General features: G+C 45.7%; 1 protein-coding gene across 3 annotated transcripts in view; it reads left to right on the top strand.

The window, feature by feature from the left end:
* Positions 1 to 12,091, top strand: part of LOC115127348 (FSD1-like protein) — a 94,115-nt gene extending 82,024 nt beyond the window's left edge. For 2 of the 3 annotated variants that reach the window (XM_065017170.1, XM_065017168.1), the window contains exons 10-13: positions 962 to 1,059; positions 5,183 to 5,434; positions 6,410 to 6,498; positions 11,706 to 12,091. In XM_065017170.1, the coding sequence (XP_064873242.1) occupies positions 962 to 1,059; positions 5,183 to 5,434; positions 6,410 to 6,498; positions 11,706 to 11,828 (562 nt within the window). In that variant the 3' untranslated portion in view covers positions 11,829 to 12,091. The remainder of the gene's footprint in view (positions 1 to 961; positions 1,060 to 5,182; positions 5,435 to 6,409; positions 6,499 to 11,705) is intronic. The other variant, XM_065017169.1, reaches the window with a different exon arrangement.
* The last annotated feature ends 8,038 nt before the right edge of the window (positions 12,092 to 20,129 follow it).

Genomic DNA, 20,129 nt, shown 5'->3' with positions numbered 1-20,129 from the left:
AACATCAGTGTGTTGTAACATCAGTGTGTTGTAACGTCTGTGTGTTGTAACATCAGTGTGTTGTAACATCAGTGTGTTGTAACGTCTGTGTGTTGTAACATCAGTGTGTTGTAACGTCTGTGTGTTTTATGTTGTAACGTCTGTGTGTTTTATGTTGTAACGTCTGTGTGTTTTATGTTGTAACGTCTGTGTGTTGTAACATCTGTGTGTTTTATGTTGTAACGTCTGTGTGTTGTAACGTCTGTGTGTTTTGTGTTGTAACGTCTGTGTGTTTTGTGTTGTAACGTCTGTGTGTTTTATGTTGTAACGTCTGTGTGTTGTAATGTCTGTGTGTTGTAATGTCTGTGTGTTGTAACGTCTGTGTGTTGTAACGTCTGTGTGTTGTAACGTCTGTGTGTTGTAACGTCTGTATGTTGTAACGTCTGTGTGTTGTAACGTCTGTGTGTTTTGTGTTGTAACGTCAGTGTGTTGTAACGTCAGTGTGTTGTAACGTCAGTGTGTTGTAACGTCTGTGTGTTGTGTGTTGTAACGTCTGTGTGTTGTAACGTCTGTGTGTTGTAACGTCTGTGTGTTGTAACGTCTGTGTGTTGTAACGTCTGTGTGTTGTAACGTCTGTGTGTTGTAACGTCTGTGTGTTGTAACGTCAGTGTGTTGTAACGTCAGTGTGTTGTAACGTCAGTGTGTTGTAACGTCTGTGTGTTGTGTGTTGTAACGTCTGTGTGTTGTAACGTCTGTGTGTTGTAACGTCTGTATGTTGTAACGTCTGTATGTTGTAACGTCAGTGTGTTGTAACATCAGTGTGTTGTAACGTCTGTGTGTTGTAACGTCTGTGTGTTGTAACGTCTGTATGTTGTAACGTCTGTATGTTGTAACGTCTGTGTGTTGTAACGTCTGTGTGTTGTAACGTCTGTGTGTTGTAACGTCTGTGTGTTGTAACGTCTGTCCTTCCTCTCTGTTGTAGAAGTGGAACTCCGTCTCCCAAGAGGACGTTGACGACTCGGTCGCCTGCCATCAGAGGAGGCAGAGACCGGTTCACTGGAGAGTCCTACACTGTGTTAGGTAATGTAGCAGAGACCGGTTCACTGGAGAGTCCTACACCGTGTTAGGTAATGTAGCAGAGACCGGTTCACTGGAGAGTCCTACACCGTGTTAGGTAATGTAGCAGAGACCGGTTCACTGGAGAGTCCTACACCGTGTTAGGTAATGTAGCAGAGACCGGTTCACTGGAGAGTCCTACACCGTGTTAGGTAAACGTGCACCTGCAAACACACACAGAGTAATGTAGCAGAGACAGGTTCACAGGAGAGTTATACACTCCTAGGTAGGTCAAATCAAAATCAAATTTATTTATATAGCCCTTCGTACATCAGCTGATATCTCAAAGTGCTGTACAGAAACCCAGCCTAAAACCCCAAACAGCAAGCAATGCAGGTGTAAAAGCACGGTGGCTAGGAAAAACTCCCTAGAAAGGCCAAAACCTAGGAAGAAACCTAGAGAGGAACCAGGCTATGTGGGGTGGCCAGTCCTCTTCTGGCTGTGCCGGGTAGAGATTATAACAGAACATGGCCAAGATGTTCAAATGTTCATAAATGACCAGCATGGTCGAATAATAGTAAGGCAGAACAGTTGAAACTGGAGCAGCAGCATGGCCAGGTGGACTGGGGACAGCAAGGAGTCATCATGTCAGGTAGTCCTGGGGCATGGTCCTAGGGCTCAGGTCCTCCGAAAGAGAGAAAGAAAGAGAGAAGGAGAGAATTAGAGAACGCACACTTAGATTCACACAGGACACCGAATAGGACAGGAGAAGTACTCCAGATATAACAAACTGACCCTAGCCCCCCGACACATAAACTACTGCAGCATAAATACTGGAGGCTGAGACAGGAGGGGTCAGGAGACACTGTGGCCCCATCCGAGGACACCCCCGGACAGGGCCAAACAGGAAGGATATAACCCCACCCACTTTGCCAAAGCACAGCCCCCACACCACTAGAGGGATATCTTCAACCACCAACTTACCATCCTGAGACAAGGCTGAGTATAGCCCACAAAGATCTCCGCCACGGCACAACCCAAGGGGGGCGCCAACCCAGACAGGCTGACCACAACAGTGAATCAACCCACTCAGGTGACGCACCCCCAGGGACGGCATGAGAGAGCCCCAGTAAGCCAGTGACTCAGCCCCTGTAATAGGGTTAGAGGCAGAGAATCCCAGTGGAAAGAGGGGAACCGGCCAGGCAGAGACAGCAAGGGCGGTTCGTTGCTCCAGAGCCTTTCCGTTCACCTTCCCACTCCTGGGCCAGACTACACTCAATCATATGACCCACTGAAGAGATGAGTCTTCAGTAAAGACTTAAAGGTTGAGACCGAGTTTGCGTCTCTGACATGGGTAGGCAGACCGTTCCATAAAAATGGAGCTCTATAGGAGAAAGCCCTGCCTCCAGCTGTTTGCTTAGAAATTCTAGGGACAATTAGGAGGCCTGCGTCTTGTGACCGTAGCGTACGTGTAGGTATGTACGGCAGGACCAAATCAGAGAGATAGGTAGGAGCAAGCCCATGTAATGCTTTGTAGGTTAGCAGTAAAACCTTGAAATCAGCCCTTGCTTTGACAGGAAGCCAGTGTAGAGAGGCTAGCACTGGAGTAATATGATCAAATTTTTTGGTTCTAGTCAGGATTCTAGCAACCGTATTTAGCACTAACTGAAGTTTATTTAGTGCTTTATCCGGGTAGCCGGAAAGTAGAGCATTGCAGTAGTCTAACCTAGAAGTGACAAAAGCATGGATAAATTTTTCTGCATCATTTTTGGCCAGAAAGTTTCTGATTTTTGCAATGTTACGTAGATGGAAAAAAGCTGTCCTCGAAATGGTCTTGATATGTTCTTCAAAAGAGAGATCAGGGTCCAGAGTAACGCCGAGGTCCTTCACAGTTTTATTTGAGACGACTGTACAACCATTAAGATTAATTGTCAGATTCAACAGAAGATCTCTTTGTTTCTTGGGACCTAGAACAAGCATCTCTGTTTTGTCCGAGTTTAATAGTAGAAAGTTTGCAGCCATCCACATCCTTATGTCTGAAACACATGCTTCTAGCGAGGGCAATTTTGGGGCTTCACCATGTTTCATTCAAATGTACAGCTGTGTGTCATCCGCATAGCAGTGGAAGTTTACATTATGTTTTCGAATAACATCCCTAAGAGGTAAAATATATAGTGAAAACAATAGTGGTCCTAAAACGGAACCTTGAGGAACACCGAAATTTACAGTTGATTTGTCAGAGGACAAACCATTCACAGAGACAAACTGATATCTTTCCGACAGATAAGATCTAAACCAGGCCAGAACATGTCCGTGTAGACCAATTTGGGTTTCCAATCTCTCCAAAAGAATGTGGTGATCGATGGTATCAAAAGCAGCACTAAGGTCTAGCAGCACGAGGACAGATGCAGAGCCTCGGTCCGATGCCATTAAAATTTCATTTACCACCTTCACAAGTGCCGTCTCAGTGCTATGATGGGGTCTAAAACCAGACTGAAGCATTTCGTATACATTGTTTGTCTTCAGGAAGGCAGTGAGTTGCTGCGCAACAGCCTTCTAAAATTTTGAGAGGAATGGAAGATTCGATATAGGCCGATAGTTTTTATATTTTCTGGGTCAAGGTTTGGCTTTTTCAAGAGAGGCTTTTTACTGCCACTTTTAGTGAGTTTGGTACACATCCAGTGGATAGAGAGCCGTTTATTATGTTCAACATAGGAGGGCCAAGCACAGGAAGCAGCTCTTTCAGTAGTTTAGTTGGAATAGGGTCCAGTATGCAGCTTGAAGGTTTAGAGGCCATGATTATTTTCATCATTGTGTCAAGAGATATAGTACTAAAAGACTTGAGCGTCTCTCTTGATCCTAGGTCCTGGCAGAGTTGTGCAGACTCAGGACAACTGAGGTTTGGAGGAATACGCAGGTTTAAAGAGGAGTCCGTAATTTGCTTTCTAATAATCATAATCTTTTCCTCAAAGAAGTTCATGAATTTATCACTGCTAAAGTGAAAGTCATCCTCTCTTGGGGAATGCTGCTTTTTAGTTAGCTTTGCGACAGTATCAAAAAGGAATTTCGGATTGTTCTTATTTTCCTCAATTAAGTTAGAAAAATAGGATGATCGAGCAGCAGTAAGGGCTCTTCGGTACTGCACGGTACCGTCTTTCCAAGCTAGTCGGAAGACTTCCAGTTTGGTGTGGCGCCATTTCCGTTCCAATTTTCTGGAAGCTTGCTTCAGAGCTCGGGTATTTTCTGTGTACCAGGGAGCTAGTTTCTTATGAGACATTTTTTTAGTTTTTAGGGGTGCAACTGCATCTAGGGTATTGCGCAAGGTTAAATTGAGCAGGTCAGGCTTGGTGAACACAACATCAACACATCGCTGTGTTAGGTAGGTAACCACAACATCACTGTGTTAGGTAGGTAAACGCTACCAACCTTAAAGCACTCACATCTGTAGCCATGAAATTCTTTAAAAAGGCTCACATCAACACCATTATCCCAGAAACCCTAGACCCACTCCAATTTGCATACCGCCCCAACAGATCCACAGATGATGTAATATCTATTGCACTCCACACTGCCCTTTCCCACCTGGACAAGAGGAGCACCTGTGTGAGAATGCTGTTCATTGACTACAGCTCAGCATTCAATATCATACTGTCTTCCAAGCACAACACCAAGCTCAGGATCCTGAGACTGAACACCACATTAGTGTTGTGTCAGTCACTACCCACATAGTCAATAGTGGTGTGTTGTCACTGCCCTGTCAGATGTTTAATAGAGTGCTCGGTAAATATGTTCAACAGGGGTTTCCTGTTCCTGTGCATTGCAATGTTTCAGGTGTCAGTGTTTGTCCCCTCCCAATGGATTGAAAAGGTTTCCTGTCCTCCACACCCAGGAGTAACATGAAGATGTAATTATATCATATCCCTCCCAATAGAGACCAGCAGTGAATAACACTATGCACATCTGTGTAGTGATTAATTCAAATGTCCTGTCTGTCCTCTCCAGTCACCAGCCAGGTATTATGTAAGACATTATAATAGCATAGTGTCCACCCACCAGGTGACACCAACATGCAAGTTGTGTAGTTTGCTCTGTCTGTCACGAAGGGATTGATAAGCCTTAATGTCTGTCCCCCCCCCCTCCCCCTCAGGTGATACCAGTATGGACTGTGGTCAACACTACTGGGAGGTGAAAGCTCTTAAAGACTGTAAGTCGTACAGTGTTGGGGTCTCCTACAGGAACCTGGGAAAGTTTGACCAGCTGGGTAAGACCAACACTACCTGGTGTATCCACATCAACAACTGGCTACAGTCCTCCTTCGCTGCCAAGCACAACAACAAGGCCAAGAGCCTGGACGGCACCGCGCCTGGACGCATCGGGGTCTTCTGTGACCTGGACTCAGGTGGGTTTATACAGTATAATATGAGGGGTTTATTCAACACACTACGAGGTCTGGGGGCCTTCTGTGACCTGGACTCAGGTGGGTTTATACAGTATAATATGAGGGGTTTATTCAACACACTACGAGGTCTGGGGGCCTTCTGTGACCTGGACTCAGGTGGGTTTATACAGTATAATATGAGGGGTAATTCAACACACTACGAGGTCTGGGGGCCTTCTGTGACCTGGACTCAGGTGGGTTTATACAGTATAATAAGAGGGTTTATTCAACACACTACGAGGTCTGGGGGCCTTCTGTGACCTGGACTCAGGTGGGTTTATACAGTATAATATGAGGGGTTTATTCTGGGGGCCTTCTGTGACCTGGACTCAGGTGGGTTTATACAGTATAATATGAGGGGTTTATTCAACACATATAGGAACCACACCTGGGTTCAAAAAAGAATTTGAAATATTTCAGAGTATTTGCTTTAGCGGTGCCTGAGATGGCAGAAAGGTGGTGTTTACACTTTGGGGACTATTTAGTTGGTTACGTTTCGGCAGGAAAGCTCAGTCAAGCACAGCTAAAGTATTAGGAGCTAGCAGCCGTTGTTGATCCATACATTTATGCAGGTAGCAGCCGTTGTTGATCCATACATTTATGCAGCTAGCAGCCGTTGTTGATCCATACATTTATGCAGCTAGCAGCCGTTGTTTATCCATATATTTTATGCAGGTAGGAGCTACTGAGTTACAAGGCGGGTCCTCATTGTTCTACGCGGTACAGATTGGTGTGTTTTACAGTCAGTCAGGGTGGAATACAGGCCATCGGATACGGCCATATTGGATTTCATCTCCCTTCCCCAGGAAATGATTACAAACTAGGCTTTTCTCCTCTGACTATCAGAACACACTTTACACCGTGCTCTCTCTGCGCTTGAAGTGACGTGGACACAGCAGTTTGAATTCTGTTTTGTTTTCTCTTGGTCTCCCACAGGACAACTGTCCTTCTACAACGCTGAAACTAAGCAGTTGATCCACACGTTCAAGGCTAAGTTCAGCCAACCTGTTGTACCAGCCTTCATGGTAAGTTTTGTCTGTATTGTGGTTTACCGCCACTCCCACACACCTGTATATTATACCCCCTGCCGGTCCTCAAGAACTAGATAACACCAGAGAACTTGTCTTGCCTTTCCTCAAGAACTAGATTACACCAGAGAACTTGTCTTGCCTTTCTTGAACTAAACACTCTGATACGCTGTCTCTCTGGATAAGAGCCATATATGCTGTCTCTCTGGATAAGAGCCAGATACGCTGTCTCTCTGGATAAGAGCCATATATGCTGTCTCTCTGGATAAGAGCCAGATATGCTGTCTCTCTGGGTAAGAGCCTCTGATACGCTGTCTCTCTGGATAAGAGCCATATATGCTGTCTCTCTGGATAAGAGCCATATATGCTGTCTCTCTGGATAAGAGCCAGATACGCTGTCTCTCTGGGTAAGAGCGTCTGATACGCTGTCTCTCTGGATAAGAGCCTCTGATACGCTGTCTCTCTGGATAAGGGCGTCTGATACGCTGTCTCTCTGGATAAGAGCGTCTGATACGCTGTCTCTCTGGGTAAGAGCCAGATATGCTGTCTCTCTGGATAAGAGCGTCTGATACGCTGTCTCTCTGGATAAGAGCCAGATATGCTGTCTCTCTGGATAAGAGCCAGATATGCTGTCTCTCTGGATAAGAGCGTCTGATACGCTGTCTCTCTGGATAAGAGCCCCTGATACGCTGTCTCTCTGGGTAAGAGCGTCTGATACGCTGTCTCTCTGGGTAAGAGCGTCTGATACGCTGTCTCTCTGGATAAGAGCGTCTGATACGCTGTCTCTCTGGATAAGAGCGTCTGATACGCTGTCTCTCTGGATAAGAGCCAGATATGCTGTCTCTCTGGATAAGAGCCAGATATGCTGTCTCTCTGGATAAGAGCGTCTGATACGCTGTCTCTCTGGATAAGAGCCAGATATGCTGTCTCTCTGGATAAGAGCCTCTGATACGCTGTCTCTCTGGATAAGAGCCAGATATGCTGTCTCTCTGGATAAGAGCCAGATACGCTGTCTCTCTGGGTAAGAGCGTCTGATACGCTGTCTCTCTGGATAAGAGCCAGATACGCTGTCTCTCTGGATAAGAGCCAGATACGCTGTCTCTCTGGATAAGAGCGTCTGATACGCTGTCTCTCTGGATAAGAGCCTCTGATACGCTGTCTCTCTGGATAAGAGCCTCTGATACGCTGTCTCTCTGGATAAGAGCGTCTGATACGCTGTCTCTCTGGATAAGAGCGTCTGATACGCTGTCTCTCTGGATAAGAGCCTCTGATACGCTGTCTCTCTGGGTAAGAGCGTCTGATACGCTGTCTCTCTGGATAAGAGCCTCTGATACGCTGTCTCTCTGGGTAAGAGCCAGATATGCTGTCTCTCTGGATAAGAGCCAGATATGCTGTCTCTCTGGATAAGAGCCTCTGATACGCTGTCTCTCTGGATAAGAGCCTCTGATACGCTGTCTCTCTGGATAAGAGCCAGATACGCTGTCTCTCTGGATAAGAGCCTCTGATACGCTGTCTCTCTGGATAAGAGCGTCTGATACGCTGTCTCTCTGGGTAAGAGCCAGATACGTTGTCTCTCTGGATAAGAGCCTCTGATATGCTGTCTCTCTGGGTAAGAGCCTCTGATACGCTGTCTCTCTGGATAAGAGCCAGATATGCTGTCTCTCTGGATAAGAGCCAGATATGCTGTCTCTCTGGATAAGAGCCTCTGATATGCTGTCTCTCTGGATAAGAGCCTCTGATATGCTGTCTCTCTGGATAAGAGCCTCTGATACGCTGTCTCTCTGGGTAAGAGCCTCTGATACGCTGTCTCTCTGGGTAAGAGCCTCTGATACGCTGTCTCTCTGGATAAGAGCGTCTGATACGCTGTCTCTCTGGATAAGAGCGTCTGATACGCTGTCTCTCTGGATAAGAGCGTCTGATACGCTGTCTCTCTGGATAAGAGCCACTGATACGCTGTCTCTCTGGATAAGAGCCAGATATGCTGTCTCTCTGGATAAGAGCCAGATATGCTGTCTCTCTGGATAAGAGCCTCTGATACGCTGTCTCTCTGGGTAAGAGCCTCTGATACGCTGTCTCTCTGGATAAGAGCCTCTGATACGCTGTCTCTCTGGGTAAGAGCCAGATACGCTGTCTCTCTGGGTAAGAGTCTCTGATACGCTGTCTCTCTGGATAAGAGCCAGATATGCTGTCTCTCTGGGTAAGAGCGTCTGATACGCTGTCTCTCTGGGTAAGAGCCAGATATGCTGTCTCTCTGGGTAAGAGCCTCTGATACGCTGTCTCTCTGGATAAGAGCCAGATATGCTGTCTCTCTGGATAAGAGCCAGATATGCTGTCTCTCTGGGTAAGAGCCAGATAAGCTGTCTCTCTGGATAAGAGCCTCTGATACGCTGTCTCTCTGGATAAGAGCCAGATAAGCTGTCTCTCTGGATAAGAGCCAGATATGCTGTCTCTCTGGATAAGAGCCAGATATGCTGTCTCTCTGGATAAGAGCCAGATATGCTGTCTCTCTGGATAAGAGCCAGATATGCTGTCTCTCTGGGTAAGAGCGTCTGATACGCTGTCTCTCTGGATAAGAGCGTCTGATACGCTGTCTCTCTGGATAAGAGCCTCTGATACGCTGTCTCTCTGGGTAAGAGCCTCTGATACGCTGTCTCTCTGGGTAAGAGCCTCTGATACGCTGTCTCTCTGGATAAGAGCCAGATAAGCTGTCTCTCTGGATAAGAGCCAGATAAGCTGTCTCTCTGGATAAGAGCCTCTGATATGCTGTCTCTCTGGGTAAGAGCCAGATATGCTGTCTCTCTGGGTAAGAGCCTCTGATACGCTGTCTCTCTGGGTAAGAGCCTATCCCTAGGGGGCCAATATGACACAAAATGGGGATTTAAAAGAGAGAGAGTGAGAGTACATGAGAGAAAAACCCACTTGGGTGCATTTGTCAGCTATGCTTATTTTAACCCTAACCTTACCCCCGGACTGACGCTCTTATGGGTCAGAATATAATGATGTAATTACGTGTTGATGGTCTCAGATGGGGTGTCTCTGCTTAGACCGGATTCCGACCTCTCTGATGACGGCACGTCTTCGGTTACCGGGTGTAACTCTCTGTTTCTCCTCACGATGTCAGTGTCCTTTCTCTTAGTGGTCTGTTTCCTCGTCCTCGTTCTGAAAAGGGGTCTTCAGAGAAGGGCTAAATCAGCCGTGTGGATGGTTCCAGCGCAGGATGGAAAACAGTGTAGACACACGGTTCCTTGGAGAGTGGTGACCAGGTGGTCCTGCTGGAATTCACCCCCTTGGAGAGTGGTGACCGGGTGGTCCTGCTGGAATTCACCCCCTTGGAGAGTGGTGACCGGGTGGTCCTGCTGGAATTCACCCCCTTGGAGAGTGGTGACCGGGTGGTCCTGCTGGAATTCACCCCCTTGGAGAGTGGTGACCGGGTGGTCCTGCTGGAATTCACCCCCTTGGAGAGTGGTGACCAGGTGGTCCTGCTGGAATTCACCCCCTTGGAGAGTGGTGACCGGGTGGTCCTGCTGGAATTCACCCCCTTTCAGATACAGCTACTCGTCCGTCTGCTGTTAAAAGGTTCCTTTGTCTTCTTCAACCTTGGGTTGCGTTTTGGGTTTCCTGACCACTCAGACCTCGGGTTGCGTTTTGGGTTTCCTGACCACTCAGACCTTGGCTGAGTTTTGGGTTTCCTGACCACTCAGACCTCGGGTTGCGTTTTGGGTTTCCTGACCACTCAGACCTTGGCTGAGTTTTGGGTTTCCTGACCACTCAGACCTTGGCTGAGTTTTGGGTTTCCTGACCACTCAGACCTTGGCTGAGTTTTGGGTTTCCTGACCACTCAGACCTTGGCTGAGTTTTGGGTTTCCTGACCACTCAGACCTTGGCTGAGTTTTGGGTTTCCTGACCACTCAGACCTCGGCTGAGTTTTGGGTTTCTGACCACTGACCAGTTTTGGGTTCACCTCTCAGACCTTGGCTGAGTTTTGGGTTTCCTGACCACTCAGACCTTGGCTGAGTTTTGGGTTTCCTGACCACTCAGACCTTGGCTGAGTTTTGGGTTTCCTGACCACTCAGACCTCGGCCGAGTTTTGGGTTTGTTGACTTTTTAGACCTTGGCTGCAGCTCGGGTCACTTAGTCTGATCTGTTAATTCTTAACTCACAGGTCTTATACCCTCGGGTCAGAAGTGGGCGTAACCGCCTTTTAGGGCAAGTTCTCTGGGTGTAACTAGTTACGAGGCAAGGTCTGGATTTTATTCAAATCCAATTTTAGACAACTAACGTCACCTTTCATCTTTACCAAAACATTTTTCTTTGATCTGGACATTTTCCACACAACGTACAATATGCAAACATCATGCACATACTAGGAAAACTCTTAAAGTTACACTGTTTTTCGTTATAACGTCGTCCTTTAACTTTTAATAACGTAGCAAAAACAACATTACATTTTCATATTCCGTCTGTCGTCATGACCACCGTTTGTGGCTGACGACACCTATTGTCCCACAGTCCATTTTATGTTATTGTTCTGAGGCCGGTTTCCATAGTGACAAAGGACAAAGGAATTTTGTCTGCTGCCTTAGTTTTACAATGGGCGTGAGGTGTCATAACCCCCCCCCCATCTCCATACCTCTCCATCTCTTCCCCTCTGGTGGGCGTGAGGTGTCATAACCCCCCCCCCATCTCCATACCTCTCCATCTCTTCCCCTCTGGTGGGCGTGAGGTGTCATAACCCCCCATCTCCATACCTCTCCATCTCTTCCCCTCTGGTGGGCGTGAGGTGTCATAACCCCCCCCCCATCTCCATACCTCTCCATCTCTTCCCCTCTGGTGGGCGTGAGGTGTCATAACCCCCCCCCATCTCCATACCTCTCCATCTCTTCCCCTCTGGTGGGCGTGAGGTGTCATAACCCCCCCATCTCCATACCTCTCCATCTCTTCCCCTCTGGTGGGCGTGAGGTGTCATAACCCCCCCCATCTCCATACCTCTCCATCTCTTCCCCTCTGGTGGGTGTGAGGTGTCATAACCCCCCCCATCTCCATACCTCTCCATCTCTTCCCCTCTGGTGGGTGTGAGAGATCTCTCTGTAGGATTGTGATCCACGGTAACCTGACCAGGCCAGTCATGTGTATTTTGTTATCTACAGGTATAATGTTGTTGACTATGATAAGAGTTTTTTTTTTATTTATGTGATGTGTTCCAGGTTTGGTGTGGTGGACTGAGCCTCAGTACCGGGATGCAGGTCCCTAGTGCAGTCAAGAGTTTCCAGAAGAACGAGAACGGCCTGGGAGGATCCAACAGCAGCCTCAACAGCATGGCCCAGTAGCCCAGACTGACTGGATGCGTCTGGAACACCTATTCCCTAGAACCCTCTAACTCAACTCTGGGGCTCCAGGCCATTTCCACTGCGTTTTTTTCATTGTTCCCCTCTAATCAGGGGCTGATTTAGACCTGGGACACCAGGTGGGTGATTCCCCTCTAATCAGGAGCTGATTTAGACCTGGGACACCAGGTGGGTGATTCCCCTCTAATCAGGGGCTGATTTAGACCTGGGACACCAGGTGGGTGATTCCACTCTAATCAGGGCCTGATTTAATCAGACCTGGGACACCAGGTGGGGGACTGATTCCCCCAGGTCTAATCAGGGCTGATTTAGACCTGGGACACCAGGTGGGTGATTCCCCTCTAATCAGGGCCTGATTTAGACCTGGGACACCAGGTGGGTGATTCCCCTCTAATCAGGGCCTGATTTATACCTGGGACACCAGGTGGGTGATTCCCCTCTAATCAGGGCCTGATTTAGACCTGGGACACCAGGTGGGTGATTCCCCTCTAATCAGGGCCTGATTTAGACCTGGGACACCAGGTGGGTGATTCCCCTCTAATCAGGGCCTGATTTAGACCTGGGACACCAGGTGGGTGATTCCCCCCTAATCAGGGGCTGATTTAGACCTGGGACACCAGGTGGGTGATTCCCCTCTAATCAGGGCCTGATTTATACCTGGGACACCAGGTGGGTGATTCCCCTCTAATCAGGGCCTGAATTAGACCTGGGACACCAGGTTGGTGCAATAATGATCAGGTAAAACAGAAACCCAGCAGACTCCGGACCTTGTGGGGTCAGAGTTTCAATACCCCTGACCTCGTGGGGTCAGAGTTTCAATACCCCTGACCTCGTGGGGTCAGAGTTCAATACCCCTGCTCTATAGGCACTATATAAGGAATAGTGTGCCAATTCAGACGCAACCAATGATTAACTGAACTCGCTCCTGTTCTGACTTCCTGTGCAAGTACAATCCCTTCCTGTTCTTGATCTGTCAGTCAACCCAGAGCCGCCCCAACGCATGAGAAACACTGAGCCTATTTCTCTGTCTGACGCTAGAAGAAACCAAACCAGCCTCGCCTTCCCTCCTCACAGTTTAACCAAGCAGCTACAGACCCTTAAAGGAAGATCTAGCCCCGTGGTGCACAACCATGACCCAGCTGCAGCGTTAGGGGTTAGGGGAACCCTCTGAACCATGTTCCAGATCTCTTAGGGGATCCGAACACCCATAGGATTCTCATTCTGTATCAGGAATGCTAGATGTTTCATCAGGGAATAGACCAGTGCTTTTCTCCCATGTTTTAGTTAGAATGCTGAGTTTTAGATCATTCTGTGTCTCTATGACGTGTGAAGGTGTGTTTTGGCATGATGAGAAACTCTGTTGATTACTTACCAGCTGTATATTGTCTCCTATATTTTTGTTTTTTTATGTATGGCAGTGTGAGTGATTGGCTTAGATACACTTCCTCTCTCCTAGAGGCTTCTTTTGGTTTGAACCCTCAGTTTCTTCAGTATGCTACTGAACAATACCTTTGACCTCGTGGGGTCAGAGTTCAATACCTTGTCGGGAACAGAACTGCAAGTACACACTATTATTCCTGATGATGTAGAGTTGAATAATGGAGGACTACTGTACTGTATGGGACTGTGTGGTACTGCGTGATACTGTGTGGTACTGCGTGATACTGCGTGATACTGCGTGGTACTCCGTGGTACTCCGTGATACTGCATGGTACTGCGTGGTACTCCGTGATACTGCGTGGTACTGCATGGTACTCTGTGATACTGCGTGGTACTGCGTGGTACTGCATGGTACTCTGTGATACTGCGTGGTACAGCGTGGTACTGCATGGTACTCTGTGATACTGTGTGGTACTGCGTGATACTGTGTGGTACTGCGTGGTACTGCGTGATACTGCGTGGTACTGCGTGGTACTCCGTGATACTGCATGGTACTCCGTGATACTGTGTGGTACTGCGTGATACTGTGTGGTGGTACTGCGTGATACTGCGTGGTACTCACTGATACTGCGTGGTACTGCGTGGTACTCCGTGATACTGCATGGTACTCTGTGATACTGTGTGGTACTCCGTGATACTGCGTGGTACTGCATGGTACTCTGTGATACTGCGTGGTACTGCATGGTACTCTGTGATACTGCGTGGTACTGCATGGTACTCTGTGATACTGCGTGGTACTGCATGGTACTCTGTGATACTGCGTGGTACTGCGTGATACTGCATGGTACTGCATGGTACTCTGTGATACTGCGTGGTACTGCATGGTACTCCGTGGTACTGCGTGGTACTGCATGGTACTCTGTGATACTGCGTGGTACTGCATGATACTGTATGATAAGTAGTGCTGCTATTTATGCAGCCCTTTCTTCTCTTCCTATGGTCTGTCTGTCTGTCTGTCTGTCTGTCTGTCTGTCTGTCTGTCTGTCTGTCTGTCTGTCTGTCTGTCTTATCTGTCTGTCTTGTCCTGTCTGTCTGTGGTGTTCTTATCCATGTCTGTCTGTCTGTCTCTGTCTGTCTGTCTGTCTGTCTGTGGTGTTCTTATCCATGTCTGTCTGTCTGTCTGTCTGTCTGTCTGTCTGGTCTGTCTGTCTGTCTGTCTGTCTGTGGTGTTCTTATCCATGTCTGTCTGTCTGTCTGTCTCTGTCTGTGTCTGTGTCTCTCTCTCTCTCTCTCTCTCTACTGAGATCTCCTGTCACCTGGTGTCTGGACAATGCCTTTGAAATAATTCCATAACACAACCAAGCGTGCGGCAGACCACTGCCGACAAGAAAACATATTTCATCATAAGTAACAACATTCTTGATTTTGTTTTGAAATAATCATTTCACTTGGACATAATTTAGTTCTCATTGGTCTGAATGCTGAAGATGTCACATTGACCTTGATTATAGAGCCAGATTGATTGATTCATAAAGAAAATAACCGACCCATCGTTTTCATTTATAATGGTCCAACTCTTTTCAATGTTTGGTTATTTCATGTTCTACTCTATTTTCCCATGCTGCTGTTCTGTGTTGGGCCCTGGGGGGAGAACAACATCCTGTTGTCTTCAAGTCGGACAAACGTTTTTTTGAGTAACATTCACACTTCACATAAATATTTGTTTGATATTTGACGGTGACATCAATCAATCAATCAAATGTATTTATGAAGCCGTCAGCTGATGTCTCAAAGTGCTGTACAGAAACCCAGCCTAAAACCCCCAAACAGCAAGCGGTGCATGTGACTCTTTAGATATCTCCTCCTCTTTGTTGAACACCAAATAAACTGTTTTCACCCCTAGCAAAGTGTTTTATCTTTATACCCTAGATTATAAATAATTGACCCCTAAATCTAGTGTGAGGCAGGTTGATTTAAAAAAATATATAATAAAGTGAAGAATTTCTATGTTTTCGCTTACTAACATTTTGAAATGCAGTGAGCTATCTATTTTAAATGTATTCCTCAGATGGTAGGCTAATGCTATTCTAGTGTTACCTATCATCTATTCTCCACAGATGGTAGGCTAATGCTATTCTAGTGTGACCTGTTATCTATCATCTATTCTCCACAGATGGTAGGCTAATGCTATTCTAGTGTTACCTATCATCTATTCTCCACAGATGGTAGGCTAATGCTATTCTAGTGTTACCTATCATCTATTCTCCACAGATGGTAGGCTAATGCTATTCTAGTGTGACCTATCATCTATTCTCCACAGTGTGAATGCTATTCTAGTGTATCTATCATCTATTCTCCACAGATGGTAGGCTAATGCTATTCTAGTGTTACCTATCATCTATTCTCCACAGATGGTAGGCTAATGCTATTCTAGTGTGACCTATCATCTATTCTCCACAGATGGTAGGCTAATGCTATTCTAGTGTGACCTGTTATCTATCATCTATTCTCCACAGATGGTAGGCTAATGCTATTCTAGTGTTACCTATCATCTATTCTCCACAGATGGTAGGCTAATGCTATTCTAGTGTTACCTATCATCTATTCTCCACAGATGGTAGGCTAATGCTATTCTAGTGTGACCTGTTATCTATCATCTATTCTCCACAGATGGTAGGCTAATGCTATTCTAGTGTTACCTATCATCTATTCTCCACAGATGGTAGGCTAATGCTATTCTAGTGTTACCTATCATCTATTCTCCACAGATGGTAGGCTAATGCTATTCTAGTGTGACCTGTTATCTATCATCTATTCTCCACAGATGGTAGGCTAATGCTATTCTAGTGTTACCTATCATCTATTCTCCACAGATGGTAGGCTAATGCTATTCTAGTGTTACCTATCATCTATTCTCCACAGATGGTAGGCTAATGCTATTCTAGTGTTATCTATCATCTATTCTCCACAGATGGTAGGCTAATGCTATTCTAGTGTTACCTATCATCTATTCTCCACAGATGGTAGGCTAATGCTATTCTAGTGTTATCTATCATCTATTCTCCACAGATGGTAGGCTAATGCTATTCTAGTGTTATCTATCATCTATTCTCCACAGATGGTAGGCTAATGCTATTCTAGTGTTACCTATCATCTATTCTCCACAGATGGTAGGCTAATGCTATTCTAGTGTTATCTATCATCTATTCTCCAGATGGTAGGCTAATGCTATTCTAGTGTTACCTATCATCTATTCTCCACAGATGGTAGGCTAATGCTATTCTAGTGTTACCTATCATCTATTCTCCACAGATGGTAGGCTAATGCTATTCTAGTGTTACCTATCATCTATTCTCCACAGATGGTAGGCTAATGCTATTCTAGTGTTATCTATCATCTATTCTCCACAGATGGTAGGCTAATGCTATTCTAGTGTTATCTATCATCTATTCTCCACAGATGGTAGGCTAATGCTATTCTAGTGTTATCTATCATCTATTCTCCACAGATGGTAGGCTAATGCTATTATAGTGTTATCTATCATCTATTCTCCACAGATGGTAGGCTAATGCTATTATAGTGTTATCTATCATCTATTCTCCACAGATGGTAGGCTAATGCTATTCTAGTGTTATCTATCATCTATTCTCCACAGATGGTAGGCTAATGCTATTCTAGTGTTATCTATCATCTATTCTCCACAGATGGTAGGCTAATGCTATTCTAGTGTTATCTATCATCTATTCTCCACAGATGGTAGGCTAATGCTATTCTAGTGTTATCTATCATCTATTCTCCACAGATGGTAGGCTAATGCTATTCTAGTGTTATCTATCATCTATTTATTCTCCACAGATGGTAGGCTAATGCTATTCTAGAGATGTATTATTATTTTATTTTTAACTAGGCAAGTCAGTTAAGAACAAATTCTTACTTACAATGACGGCCTACCTAGGAACAGTGGGTTAACTGCCTTGTTCAGGGGCAGGACAACAGATTTTTACCTTGTCAGCTCGGGGATTCAATCTAGCAACCTTTCAGTTACGGGCCCAATGCTCTAGACTGGAAGTGGCCAGACGAAAGCCACATGACAGCTGCTTGGAATTTGCCAAAAGACACCTAAAGGACTCTGACCATGAGAAACAAGATTCTCTGGTCTGATGAAACCCAGATTTAACTCTTTGGCCTGAATGCCAAGTGTCACGTCTGGAGGAAACCTGGCACCATCCCTACGGTGAAGCATGGTGGTGGCAGCCTCATGCTGTGGGGATGTTTTTCAGCAGCAGGGACTGGGAGACTAGTCACGATTGAGGGAAAGATGAACGGAGCAAAGTACAGAGATCCTTGATGAAAACCTGCTCCAGAGCGCTCAGGACCTCAGACTGGGGGCGAAGGTTCACTTTCCAAAAGGACAACGACCCTAAGCACACAGCCAAGACAACGCAGGAGTGGCTTTGGGACAAGTCTCTGAATTTCCTTGAGTGGCCCAGACAGAGCCCGGACTTGAACCCAATCGAACATCTCTGGAGAGACCTGAAAATAGCTGTGCAGCGACGCTCCCCATCCATCACGTAATAACCCAGCACCAACAACCAAACCTCGCTATATTTACAGAAAACAACACAACTATTGACCCCAGTGCCTGCAACCCAGCAATTAGGTCATCCAAACAACCCAACATTTTGTTGAGTGTAAGAAGCCTTGACCTGTTTGGTGCACATTATTTCTGTACTTAAATGATCAAGATAAGCTAGCTACTTGTTTTAAAGCAATGAAAGATCTAATTGTTAGAAAGAATGAATGTATCTGCTACATTTATGAGAATAATACATACATTTACCTCCCTTATCAATCTCGAAGACGATATACTAATTTATCACTCAAAAAAAGCGTTATGAGGGAGCGCATCACAAACATCTTTCTAGGGTGTCGATGCTATCCTCCTCCCAATACAGCCTCCTCCAACACCGCAGGTAGGAGAAGAGTATCCATCTGCTACGGGGAAGTTTTACTCTGATGTCAAATCGACTCATATTGTTGCTAGCTAGCTACCTCAGCTGTTGTCCTAGGTATAATATGCTACTGAACCGGGACACTAACATATTGACATGCATATTTTGTATTATAAAACAGCACCGTATTCCCTTAAAAATACAAGTGTTTGGGCAAATCATCAGTTAGCTAGGTACCCATCACATGATTTGTGCAAAAATATGATAGCTAACTTTAGCTAGCTAAGCGCTAGCCAGTCAGTCAGTGGCGCCGACAGATTGAAACTGGTATTAACAAAATGTGTTTCACTCTATTACATAAAACATGACATTGCTAACTAAAGTTTTATTTAATATGTTTAATTAATAAGTTAGACACCCATCATACACATTTGGTAGGTACTGTAGCTAGCTAGATAACTTGGTTTCCATTTTCCAACAGTTACTGGTCTTGTAACTCATGTGTTTACCAGAAACGGCTTCTGGGAAACTGTTTGCCCGATAAATATTATTGTTGCCAAAAGGTTTGCCGCAGATTCACCACTAGTGGCAAACGTTTGCAAACTTTGTTACGGGTGTAAAGATGGCACAGTGATGCCATCTGTTGGTAAATGTTCATTACTGCAACTCTTGTGTTTTATCGGGGTGCTTGAGATACCCGGATGTGTTGTCATGTACTGAACAAGACTGGTTACTCGCATCAATGCCTCTGTCTCGTCATTTAACATTCAAACAAACTTCTGGCACATTTTGTGGCACACTATTTAGTTTGCAGCAAATTTGCCAAAAGAATGCGGGAAGTTTGCAGCAACAAATTTTGTAAGGGTATAAGCTATTTATTTTTTTAACTGATAACAATCTATCCAAACTGTGCAGTGGCCATTTTAATGAATGGAAAGAGATCTGTTACAAAACACCAGAAAATGTAATGATATTGAAAGATTTTTAAGCCCAGCCTTTGATGCTGGGTAAACCGACAAGGTAGGGAGTAGAGGTGTCCCCAACTAAAACAAAATCTTGGTCGACCGAGTGTCGTCTCTTTTTTTTCGACCTTTTACATTTTCAAACGTGTATTTTTATATATATATAAAAACACCATGTGTAAAAAAATATATATATATATATATTATATAACTATAGGCACTGAGCTTGTCTGATACTTTAAGCACACTGTTTGATTAAAGAATTCAGACACAAATGACTCGAGGAAGCCTGACGGCAATTGATTTGGGCCTGGCTCTGACTTGCCACTCTGTGTCAAACAAAGACAGCTAGTGCCTGTAACCCGGGCAGATCTCTCTCCTCTCTCTCTCTCCCCCCAACCATACGATAAACACTGTTTATGTGCTGAAGCTGCAACACAACTGTAGGTCCTGGATGGCAGGAAGCTTGGCCCCAGTGATGTATTGGGCCGCTACACTACACTACCCTCTGTAGCGCCTTATGGTCGGAGCCCGAGCAGTTGCCGTACCAGGCGGTGACGCAACCTGTCAGGATGCTCTCGATGGTGTAGCTGTAGAACTTTTTGAGGATCTGGGGACCCATGACAAATCTTTTCAGTGTCCTGAGGGCGGAAAGGTGCTGTCGTGCCCTCTTCACAACTGTCTTGGACCATGATAGTTTGTTGGTGATGTGGACACTTGAAACTCTCAACCCGCTTCACTGCAGCCCCATCGATGTTATTGGGGGCCTCTTCGGCCCTCCTTTTCCTGTAGGCCACGATCATCTCTTTTGTCTTGCTCACATTGAGGGAGTTCCCTGGTTTTCCAAAAATTCTGTTAGAATAATCAGGAAATCCGGCATCCTTCAATCTTAATTCCGGGACCGTCACATCCTCAACTGGGATTTTGGGAAAACCAGGGAATTTAATAAGTTCCAGTAATTTTGCAACCCTAGTTGCGCCATTGTTCTG

The sequence above is a fragment of the Oncorhynchus nerka genome, linkage group LG4 (genome assembly GCF_034236695.1).
Source record: "Oncorhynchus nerka isolate Pitt River linkage group LG4, Oner_Uvic_2.0, whole genome shotgun sequence".
NCBI lineage: Eukaryota > Metazoa > Chordata > Actinopteri > Salmoniformes > Salmonidae > Oncorhynchus > Oncorhynchus nerka.
This window is presented reverse-complemented; position numbering and strand designations above follow the sequence as displayed.